Source organism: Monodon monoceros, unplaced genomic scaffold, assembly GCF_005190385.1.
Source record: "Monodon monoceros isolate NGI ecotype Baffin Bay Population unplaced genomic scaffold, NGI_Narwhal_1 Super_Scaffold_4, whole genome shotgun sequence".
NCBI lineage: Eukaryota > Metazoa > Chordata > Mammalia > Artiodactyla > Monodontidae > Monodon > Monodon monoceros.
The window spans coordinates 75,872,237-75,884,364 of NW_021703781.1; the positions used below are offsets into that span (position 1 = coordinate 75,872,237).

Consider the following 12,128-nt stretch of genomic DNA (forward strand, 5'->3'; position numbering starts at 1 on the left):
ATTTCCTGGGAGGCGGAAATCAACCTAAATGCAGGACAGAACTGAGAAGTCTGTGATTGGGAGCTGCTGTTCTGAAGGCTGATGTCACACAGCCTGCGTCCCGACGGGTCTCAAAGCCCCAGAACCTGCCTGTCCCTCCCTTGAGCTCTGGCGGAAGACGGCACATCTGGAAGTCAGGTCTCCCTCTAGATGACAATGAGATCCTTCTTAGGATCATAGGAGCAGGGGATTTATTACTGAAGGGTCTTGTTCCCTACAATTCATTTTATTTTAAATTTATTTTTATTTGGTTTCATGCAGCTCAGGACGCCTGGACTCAGGGAGGTGTTGCTTACCATTCGAATTGTTGGCTTTTCTCAGGGAGTTACTTCTCTCCTCTCCAGTGATTACCGAGCCTTTGAAGGGACTGGCTTCTCAAGGTTCAGGGTGTTTGATTAACCAAATTGCTTATTCCAGGTAAATTGGATTTTGAGGAAATCAGTTGGATTTCAGAAGAAAAATAGCTGAGGGAGGCGTGTGACCTACGATAAAGAGAGAATCAGGGAGAGGGGCTCCTGGCGAAGGTGGCTCCTGGTCTGTCTGTGCAGGACACTCTCCACCTCGGAGCTGGGGGAAGGGTTTGGCGGGGAGCTTCTAGAATTTCCTTAAATACTAAGCTGGCATGACCTACTTGTCATTGGGAGAACTGACATTTTTTTTCCCCTAAAACACATATCATTTACAAAGTGGGTTTGCACATTCTCAGCATTGCACACACAACATTTTTGAAAAAAAAACAGACATTCCCTTAGTTATTCCCACAGGAGATTTTTAAGCCTGACTCTGAAAGTGAATATATCTCAGGAGGCCCAGGGTCTGGGAGCGAAGCCACTGGCTCAAATGTAGGTCTGTCTGATTTGCAACTGCGCGTTACTGCCTGTGAGAGGGGGAGAGAGAGTCCTCCCACCATGTGTCCTTCTGACTTCCTTCTCTCTAGACTTCGCATTTCAGTCCCTTTTCATCCACAAATACACCCTTTACCCACCCTGGAGCAGCTTAGGAAGGTTTATCCACGTTTTACACGCAGAAGGCTCTGTGGTTGGGCTCGCGCCCTCCGCTGAAGGAGGCATGTTGAGGTCGCTAAGCGGCTGGGGCACGGTGAGGGCACATTCACTGCCCCCAGCGCTTCTCTGCCCGGGTGTGTGCTTAACGTCAGGATGGTAACTGAGAGGCTTGACTTCAAGATTATGGTCACCATGGTCGGAGGCTTACTGATCGTTGCAAGCCTGCTGAGGTGCTGTGTCATCTGTCTTAGCTGCAGAGTGACTAGGGCACTGAAGTGAGCAACGAGGGTAAGAGTGGCTAACGACCCCCCCAAAGGGGATCCTGGGGCTCTGTGCTGAGCGGGGTCATCCCGTGCCCCGTGGCCGCACCCCGGGTGAGGTCAGGAACAGCGGGAGAGTTTGAGACGACAGAGGCAGTGCGTGTAGTAGAATCCTGGTTTCTTCCCCTTCTGGTTTGGGGCTGTGAGCTCATAAGTAGAATGTTCTCAGCCGGGTGGTTCTGTGCTGCTTTGCTGTCACTTGGCCTCATTGAGTTTACCCTCAGCTGGCTAATTCCACAGCACTGCAGACTGAAGACTGTGTGAATGAGTCTCTGCCTCTGTTCACCCAGAGGACGGGCCGAGCTGACCTCCTCTTGCCTGAGTTGGGGAGCTCTCGGGGTGTCCTCTCACTCGTGGCCTTGGGGACGGGGAGGGGGGCCTACAGGACTGGGGAAGCTGAGCGGTGTGGAGCTCCTGGCTGACCTGGCCGTGGGGTGCAGGTCAACATCGTTAACTTGCAGCTCTTTCCAAAATGTTTTTCACTTTATCTGGCGCCGAGGAGCAATTTTCCAGGAGGTAAAGTGAACGTTTCCAGTTTGGGGAATTTAAACCTGTGAGGGAGATGGGACCCCAGGAGCCCAGTCTGGCGGCCTGCGTGCTGCCTGCCCTTCTCGCCTGCACCTCCTGCCTGGAGCTGGCACACACCAGGCACTGATGGTCAGACCGGTCAGCCCTGGTGCCACGTCCCTTCTCATTTATAAAATGTTTGGGGAGGAAAGGATTGGGTCAGGATTCGGGAGAGGGGCAGAGAGGTATGATCGAGGGCTGAAGGCACATGACACCATTGCCCAGCCAAGAACCTCTGACAATTGTAAGAAATGGATTTAAGGGAAAAAAAAGAAATCTAATTTTTTAAATAAAATCTCTGAAGGAAAATATGACAATCAAAGACACTGACACAAAAGGCAGGCAACTCGGTTTCGAAGACGGCCATCCTGGTACTCCACTGTCAGGCTCCTGGCGACAGAGCCTCGGAGAGTGAAGCTGTGGACCGCCCCCCTCTCCCGGCCACAGTCCTGCCGAGTGAAGTACAGACCAGCTCTGCTGAGCTCAGCTGCCTCCCGACTTTGTCCCTTCACAGTGTTTGCAGCCCCTTGAGGGCAGGAGCCGTGCTGTCTCTGACCCCCAGGTTCCCAGCACGTGGCCCAGACTCATTAGGTGTCAGAGGTCATGACCCGACATCACCTTTGCACCAGATAAACCTCTCAGACACAGCAGTAAATCCTGAATGGCATTATTTGGCTTATTGTTAAGAATATGTTACACATTAGAATTTTTAGTAAAATGATTTCCTGCTAGTTTATTTTCTAAAAAAACCATATACATCGCAATGTTTTTATTTTACCTTCCATTCACAATTAACATAATTGCATCAACATTTAACCTAATAGTTGGCACGGAGCCATTATTTTAACTCCTTAGGTGAGTTATTACATGTAACTAATGAGTTAAAGCATCTAAAACTTGGAACAGCACCCGAGAACGCATCCCATAATTATGAGCTCAGCTCTAAGGTCCAAAGGGAACACCTTCAACTCACTGCTGACCACCCCAGGCCCGAGGCCCAGCACTGGTTCGGCGTGCAGATTCCCGCACGATGCTTTACTCTCTTCCCAAAGGTCTTCCTGCACCAACACTCGGCGGCACCGGCTGGGGTGGGCGCACAAGAGCCCACGTAAAGAGCGAACGCAGAATATGGCAAACCCTCTACAGCACCTCTGTTCAATGTCTGCTCCCTGATCTGTCCTCTCCCACCTCATGTTCTGTCCCTTCTGATCTTCAGGAAGGACACAGGAAACTTGGGGCTGGGGGCTCTATCAGGGTCGTGTGGAACTCGTGCCTCATGCCGGCTCCACAACCTCAAAGCTAACCCTTCCCAGGCTGGACCTGTGCCTGTCGAGCTCCTGTCCTGAGGTCGCCATTCACTCTCTCCTACCAGCCCACAGACAACGAACCGGCAGAACTCTGGGCCTTAGGAGGAACTGTCAGCCTCTGGGAAGGGGTGAGCAGAACCACGTGTGGCCTCTCTGGGTTTAACTTTCCAGAGCTGAAAGTTACTGAGACGCTGCCTTCTGCTGTCCCCAGTATCTGCAGAACCAGGGGTCCTTCCCCAGTCACTTTAAAACTCACGTTTGCCTACCCAGCCCTCACGTTCTAAACTGCTAACAGGAGCCCCCAGCCCAGCTGCCAAAGCCCAGGTTCCCCACTCACAGCGACGGCCAGGAAACCTGCACCTTCGATGCCTGGCTCACCTCCCTCTGATGGACTGAGTCGGCAGCAACCCTTCCAAATCCCAAACTGACCTCCATCTTTCCAAATCTGCCCCGCCTCTCCTTAAACCCTGGTCACCTCCTCTCCAAAAGGTCACTTCAGGCTGCCATGCGGATGAAAGACATTTAGGAAATCCTTGTCGCCTGTGCCCAGCCCCGCTCTCACCCTCCCTGGGCCGCCTCCCGCCCCTGCCCCCGTGGGGTGATGCGGCCCCTCTTCTGCAGCCCACGCACCCCTTCTCACCTTTGTCTCCCCGCCCGCCTCCAGCCGGGTTTCTCGTCTCCTCCTCCACTGCCCGGCGCCTGTTTCGTACTTCTCCAGCTTCTAGACTCGACCGGGGACTGCACCCTGCCCAGGTGCGATGGTTTTCAAACGTGGTTGCAGATGGGAACCACCTGGAGGGCTGGGAACCACCTGGAGGGCTTCTGAAACGCCTGCTGCTTGGGCTTTGCCCTAGGAAACAATTAAGTAGAATGGGGGTGGGCGAAGCAACTCCCTTTGTAGAAGCACGTCACGTGGTTCTCATGTGCAGCCAGAGTTCCTGATTCGTGGTCTAACCTATTTCACTTTGATAATACAGAGAAAAACGTGTGTATAACGCAGCGCTCTCCGAATTATTTTACGCAATCCTCCAGGACAAATGGCCTCCCTGTGCGACCAACGCCACGATCGGTTATAGGACACACCCGTGGCCCCACAAGTTCCCTCTGGCCCGCACCCTGCATCCCCCTGGTCTGTGTCGGGCCGGCACTGCACTGCACACAAGCACTCCTCCCAGTCGGCTAACCCAGTCAGTCCTTCTGTGGAGCTCTCATCCCCACGAGGTCCCCGTTCCATTTCTGATTGGTCTGTGGCTCATCCCAACTGGGACCACAAGCTCAGACTAGCAACGCTGCAGGTTTTCCTATTCCCATCCTACAGGGTTCACCACCTTGCACTGAAAAAACCCTGGTTTTCTCCTCCTGCCCGAATCTAGGGTCCCAGCAGTGGGTGCACAGGGATGAGGGGCATCTCTAGGCCACGAGGCCACTCCCGCTGGTCTGGCCCAAAGGGCGGGTTTTCAAGAATAAACGCTTCTCGATTTGTCGTCTGACTCAGGTCAAATTCCAGAGCCCTGAAATGGTTGTTTGTAACCATTTTGTCCAATTCTACCTTTGTTTTCGACTGGAGAGGATGAGCCTCCCCCTCCCGGCCCTCGGTCCTGCACATATTCAGTGATACGGTGAGGCACACATGGGGCTCCGCCCCAGGTCAGAACAGATTCCCTCTGCTTCCTGCGCCAGCCACACCTCTGGTCTCAGAAGGGTTCTGAGGCCACGGCACTGGCTTCAATCCTTGAGAATAATGGAAAGAAAAGGAAACAATTACAAAGGAAAGGAAAACTATGTTCATTGCACTTAGTAAAGTAACAAAGCAGACTCCCGTGGTTCAGCATTGTTAAAAGGATTTTTATACATAGCTTTATAATTTTCAGTTCTGCTCATAATGCTAAAGGTTTGTGCTTGCAACTCTGCCTTAGCCAAAAGTACAGAAACCACCGTTTCTATAGCAACTTGACCTTGCCCTGACCCCCAAGCACGTGATCAGGGGACCGGCTCACCCAGTCTGGGCATCATCGACCCCAAAGGACAGTCTTTTATGGGACCCAGCAGGCTGGGCTCTGGGCCCTGGGACCCTTTGCTGCAGTGCTTGCACCTGGACAAACGTCTCCTTGAGCAACAAAATACAAAGAAACTATAAGGGACTAAAAATAACTGTGTGCATGTGCCGTTGGGGCAAATTCTGGGCAACGAGATACAAAAAGACCCCCAAAACCCAACTGCCATTTCTGAAGAGCCGGGAGCAAAAACAGGGTACTGCGCATGCCCCCTGCACTCAGCACCACCAAAGTGGTGGGCAGACCACCTAAGGCAGCCCTGCAGCCCGACCCCTGACACACCCCTCCCCTGCCCCCATGTCAGGAACAGACGGCCGCCCCCCCCGAGCTAATGCCCATCTGGCGCGAGGTTGTGTATGAACGTCACCGGTCCTGGTCTACGTGCTGAGCGCACAAACCCCTGCTAAGTTCATCCTGGTTCTGTCACTCACTCGCTGTCCCTTAACTTCCCGAGTCTCCTTTTCTTCACCAGACAAATGGGAATACTAGTGACATCTACTCCCGAGGGCTGTTCACGGGAATGGACATCAGAGAGGCAAAGCCCCTGCACGGGGCTGGAGTCGCTCAATAGAAAACGCCTTCCAACGGGACCCGCCATGTGTGGGGAGCACAGGGATCTTTCCTACCACAAGCTCACGTGACTGACAGACAGACACGGGTTTCATTCAACCCAGCTCAGAAGCCAGGCCAAGCTTATAAAAATGGGAATAAAGCTCGGGGACGGATTCCCGAAACCTCCCTGCAGGCCCTGCATCTGCACGGGAGCCCCTCGAAGTAAATCAGCCTCCCCAGCCTCTGGGAAGCCCGGCGGACTGATGCGGTTTTTCTGTCTCTGAAGGAAAGAAAGCCTCTCTGTATTCGAATTACGTTGTCCACAAAGCAGGAATTTCGAGGTCCTGTAAGATGAATAAAACTCCTTCACACACAGCAAACTTTATTATTCATACCAGGTTTGTCAGTTCTCAGAACGTGGGCGCCAAACACAGCTTTGCACTGAAACCACAGACAGCAAGTAACAAGGCACAGTCAGCAGGCGTGGCCAGTGCACTTTATTTGATTTCCTTCTGCTGCCACAGGAGCCGCGTGCGCCGGGCGGGGGTCCGAGCTAGACTCCACGAAGGGACGTCAGGCGCACGTGGGCCTGACGCGGCCCCGGGTCCCGGCCCAGCCTCGGTGTTGGCGGGGGCTCCCCCGGGCGCGAGGCAGAAGTGTGAGGGGGCGGTTTCCCAGGAGCCCCTGCCCGATGCCCAGCTCCACCGGGACGTGGTAGCACCTGGCCCTGGGCCCACAGGGGCAGCTCCGCCCAGGGAGGGCGCCGGGGCCTCTGACTCAGCATCCATGGGACTGGAGCGCCGTCCTGATGCCCGCGGCCAGGGCTTGCGGCGTGGGGCTCTCTGCGGTGCAGCTCACGGGCAGGCCCTGCGCGGCCAGGGCGTGGGCTGTGGTGGGCCCAATGGCCACGAACTGCAGGGAGAAGACAGAGGGGCCTCAGTGCACCCGCAGGGGGCGATGGGAGCAGGGCCTGTTGCCTCCTGTTAGGACATCGCTCCTTACGTGAGAGCTTATAAACGAGATGACACCTCCTGATGTGATCGCAGCTCTACCACCTGCAAAAAGCCTCAGTCTCTTGACAGCCTCACCATCGGCCTGAGCGAGCTCCCGCTAGCCCTGCGGCCCGGGCTTGGTGGGGGGGGGGGCGGGGGTGGGCAGGAGAGGCCTGGAATCAATCAGCGCCTGCCACGGGCGGGGCCGGGTGGAGCACAGAACAAAGTCTGAAAGGGGCTCTGCGTGCAGCATGGGGCGGTGGCTGGGCCCTGGGAAAGCAGAGCGGTCAGGACCAGGGCCCAGAGCCAGAGGGTCGGGTTCACATCGCAGCTCCACAGGACGGTGGCCTCAGCAAGTGACCTGCCCTCTCTGGGCCTCCGTCCCCTCCTCCGTGAAGCAGAAAGGTTAAGAGGCTTCCTCCTCAGGCTGCTCTGAGGATTAGATGAGCAATGCGTGTAACCACCCGCATGGCCCTGTGCCTGGCACAGACAAACGCCCAGTGACCGTCAGCGGCTGCTACCTGTAGGACCATCGTTATCCCAGATTAGAAGCTCCAACGGCCTGGGCCTCGTCAGCAGGACGCCCCTCTCCAGACAAGCTTGTGTCTGAAGGTCCCATCCAGAGCCTCACTTTGGGCTGAACAGGATTTTTAGTTGTGACTCTGGCCCTCGCTAGCTGTCATTACAAATCACTTAGCCTTTTTGATCCTCAGTTTCCTCATCTGTGAAAGGGGCACAATTGCCCTGCCTCTCAGTGGCCAGTGCAGGGGTGAACTGAGAAGATCGACAGCTTCTGGCAGAGAACGTGCTCATCCCCACGCCCCTCTGGACTAACACCGTGGACATGGACCCGCCTGGGAGTGGTCTGTGAAGGTGAGCCCCCCGACAATGGCAGCCCCTGCCCAGCACCCCCTTCACCCCCCTTCCCAGGCAGGCTGGCGGTAGTGTGAACAAGATACCGCCCTTGCACAACCTCAGGATGCTGTGGCCTGACACTCCTCCCCAGCACGTGTGGTAATGAGGGGAAGGAGGCTGCTGTCTCACAGAAGCTCGGGCTCCTGTAGCTCCCACGCTCCCCCCCATGAAGCAGCCACCCCTCAAGAAACTCCCTGAGGAAAAAAAATGAAGCTGGACCCCTACCTCACATCATAACAAAAATTAACTCCAAATGGATCAAAGACCTAAATGTAAGAGCTAAAACCATAAAACTAGAAGAAAACATAGGAGTGGATCTTCAATGACCTTGCATTAGGCAATGTTTTCTTAGATACATGATGAAAAGCACAAATAATAAAATAAAAACTAGATAAAGAAAACTTTTGTGCTTCAAAGAACACCGTTAAAAAAGTGAAAAGACAACTCACAGAATGGGAGAACGTTTCTGCAAATCACATATCTGATAAGGGACTTGTATCCAGAAAAAAAGAACTCTTACAACTGAACAAAAAGGCAACCTAGTTAAAAAGTGGCAAGGATGTGAGTAGACATTTCTCTAAAGAAGATATAAAAATGGCCAACAGCACATGAAAAGATGCTCAACATCACTAGCCATTAGGGGAATCCAAACCAAAACCACAAGAAACTCCTTCTGGTATATTCGTAGAATGGACTGTTACCTGGCAATACAGAGGAAGGAAGTACTGACACATGACGGTATGGGTAAATCCTGAAACCATTATGCCAACTGAAAAAAGCCAGTCTCAAAAGGCTATATACGGCATGATTCCATTTATATGAAAAGTCCAGAATAGGTAGATCTGCAGAGACAGAGATTGGATTAGTGGTTGCTAGGGGGTTGGGGAGTGACTCTAATGGATATGCGGTTTCTCTCATGGCTCTGAAATGTTCTGCACCGAGAGGGTGATGGTGGCACGCCTCTGTGAATTTACTAAAAACCACTGAATTGTACACTTTAAAAGGGTACATATGTAATTCATAAAAAGTGAGTTTTATAGTATGTGAATTATATCTCAATAAAGCTATTTTTTAGGGAATTCCCTGGTGGTCCAGTGGTTAGGACTCTGCGCTCCCACTGCTGAGGGCCCAGGTTCACCCCCTGGTTGGGGAACTAAAATCCCACAAAGCCCTGCAGCACGGCCAAAAAAAAAAAAAGGCTGTGTTTTTAAAAAAGAAACATTAAAAAAGAAAGAAAGGTGGTCTTTTCTCCATTGTATATTCTTGCCTCCTTTATCAAAGATAAGGTGACCATATGTTCGTGGGTTTATCTCTGGGCTTTCTATCCTGTTCCATTGATCGATAGTTCTGTTTTTGTGTCAGTACCATACATACTGTCTTGATTACTGTAGCTTGGGGGAAAACTGGACAGCTACGTGTAAAAGAATGAAATTAGAACACTCCCTAACACCATACACAAATATAAACTCAAAATGGATTAAAGACCTAAATGTAAGGCCAGACACTGTAAAACTCTTAGAGGAAAACATAGGCAGAACACTGTTATCACATAAATCACAGCAAGATCCTTTTTGACCCACCTCCTAGAGAAATGGAAATAAAAACAAAAATAAACAAATGGGACCTAATGAAACTTAAAAGCTTTTGCACAGCAAAGGAAACCATAAACAAGATGAAAAGACAGCCCTCAGAATGGGAGAAAATATTTGCAAATGAAGCAACTGACAAAGGATTACTCTCCAAAATTTATAAGCAGCTCATGCAGCTCAATATCAAAAAAACAAACCACCCAATCCAAAAATGGGCAGAAGACCTAAATAGACATTTCTCCAAAGAAGACACACAGATGGCCAACAAACACATGAAAGAATGCTCAACATCATTAATCATTAGAGAAATGCAAATCAAAACTACGATGAGATATCACCTCACACTGGTCAGAATGGCCATCATCAAAAATTCTACAAACAATAAATGCTGGAGAGGTTGTGGAGAAACGGGAACCCTCTTTCACTGTTGGTGGGAATGTAAACTGATACAGCCACTATGGAGAACAGTATGGAGGTTCCTTAAAGAACTAAAAATAGAATTACCGTATGACCCAGCAATCCCACTACTGGGCATATACCCTGAGAAAACCATAATTCAAAAACAGTCATGGACCACAATGTTCACTGCAGCTCTATTTACAATAGCCAGGACATGGAAGCTACCTAAGTGTCCATCAACAGATGAATGGATAAAGAAGATGTGGCACATATATACAATGCAATATTACTCAGCCATAAAAAGAAACGAAATTGAGTTATTTGTAGTGAGGTGGATGGACCTAGAGTCTGTCATACAGAGTGAAGTAAGTCAGAAAGAGCAAAACAAATACCATATGCTAACACATATATATGGAATCTAAAAAAAAAAAAAAGGTTCTGAAGAACCTAGGGGCAGGACAGGAATAAAGATGCAGATGTAGAGAATGGACTTGAGGACACAGGGAGGGGGAAGTGTAAGCTGGGATAAGGTGAGAGAGTGGCATGGACATATATACACTACCAAATGTAAAACAGATAGCTAGTGGGAAGCAGCTGCATAGCACAGGGAGATCAGCTCGGTGCTTTGTGACCACCTGGAGGGGTGGGATAGGGAGGGTGGGAGGGAGGGAGACGCAAGACGGAAGAGATATGGGGACATATGTATATATAGCTGATTCACTTTGTTATACAGCAGAAACTAACACAACAATGTAAAGCAATTATACTCCAATAAAGATATTTTTAAAAAGGTTTTTAATTAAAAAAAAAACAAGGACTGTAACAAGAGACAAAGGACATTACATAATGATGAAAGGATCAATCCAACAATTATATATAACAATTGTAAATATATACGCACCCAACGTAGGAACACCTAATTATGTAAAGCAAATATTAACAGACATAAAGGGAGAAATGGACAGTAACACAGTAATAGTAGGGGACTTTAACATTCCACTTATATCAATGGACAGATCACTCAAACAGGAAATAAGGAAACACTGGCCTTAATGGAGACGTTAGACCAGATGACTCAATAGACATATACAGAACATTCCATCCAAAAGCAGCAGAATACACATGCTTTTCAACTGTACATGGAACATTCTCTAGGATAGGTCATATGCTAGGCCACAAAACAAGTCTCAAAAAATTTAATAAGACTGAAGTCATATCAAGCATCTTTTCTGACTATAATACTATGAGACTAGGAATCAATTACAAGAAAAACAACTGCAAAAAATACAAACATGTAGAGGCCACTAAACAACCAACTGGTCACTGAGTAAATCATAGAGGAAATCAAAAAACATCTGGACACAAATGAAAATGGAAACATAATGATACAAAATCTCTGTGACACAGCGAAAGCAGTTCTAAGAGAGAAGTTTATAGCAGTACAAACCTATCACAGAAAACAAGAAAAATTGCAATTAAAGAACCTAACCTTACACGTCAAGGAACTAGGAAAGGAAGAATAAACAAAACCCAAATTTAGTACAGGGAAATAAATCATAAAGCTCAGAGCAGAAATAAAAGGATTAGTGACTAAAAAAACTGGAAAAGATCAATGAAACGAAGAGCTGATTCTTCAAAATATAAGCAAATTGATAAACCTTTAGCCAAACTCATCAAGGAAAAAAAAGAGAGTACCCAAATAGATAAAATCAGATATGAAAGAAAAGTAGTTACAACCAAGACTATAGAAAGAGAGAATGATAAGGGATTACTATGAAAAAGCACACACCAATAAAATGGACAACCAAGAAGAAATGGGTAAATTCCTAGAAATGTATAATCTCCCAAGACTGAATAAGAAACAGAAAAACTGAACAGACCAATCACCAGTAATAAAACTGAATCAGTAATAAAAAAAATTCCCCCCCAAAAATCCAGGGCCAGATGGCTTCACAGGTGAATTCTATGAAACTTTTTTTTAAGTTATCATCTATCCTTCTTAAACTATTCCAATAATTTACAGAGGATGGAGTGCTTCTGAACTCATTCTAGGCGGCAAGCATCACCCTGATACCAAAATCAGACAAAGATATAACCAAAAAAAGAAAATTACAGGCCAATATACTGATGAACACAGATGCAAAAACCCTCAATAAAATATTAGCAAACCAAATTCAACAATACATTAAAAGGACCATGCACCATGATCAGATGGACTTTATCCTGTGGGTGCAAGGAGGGTTCAATATCCAGAAAGCAGTCAATGTGATAAGCCACATTAACAAATTAAAGAATGAATAAAAATCATATGATTATCTCAATAGACACACACAAAAAAGCTTCTGACAAAATTCAACATCCATTTATGATAAAAAACTCTCAACAAAGTG

The 12,128-nt window shown here is 48.8% G+C and overlaps 1 protein-coding gene and 1 long non-coding RNA gene across 6 annotated transcripts in view; both read right to left on the reverse strand.

The window, feature by feature from the left end:
• LOC114908949 overlaps window positions 1–495 on the reverse strand; it is a 16,751-nt gene extending 16,256 nt beyond the window's left edge. For both annotated transcript variants that reach the window (XR_003797083.1, XR_003797082.1), the window contains exon 1: window positions 336–495. This is a non-coding gene — a long non-coding RNA (uncharacterized LOC114908949). The remainder of the gene's footprint in view (window positions 1–335) is intronic.
• Window positions 496–5,723: 5,228 nt separating this feature from the next.
• UROS (uroporphyrinogen III synthase) overlaps window positions 5,724–12,128 on the reverse strand; it is a 36,386-nt gene continuing 29,981 nt past the window's right edge. For 2 of the 4 annotated variants that reach the window (XM_029201096.1, XM_029201094.1), the window contains one exon: window positions 6,345–6,755. In XM_029201096.1, coding sequence (XP_029056929.1) covers window positions 6,621–6,755 — 135 coding nt within the window. In that variant the 3' untranslated portion in view covers window positions 6,345–6,620. Of the gene's footprint in view, window positions 6,756–8,451; window positions 8,783–12,128 lie in introns of those variants that run through there. The other 2 variants (XM_029201097.1, XM_029201095.1) reach the window with 2 other exon arrangements.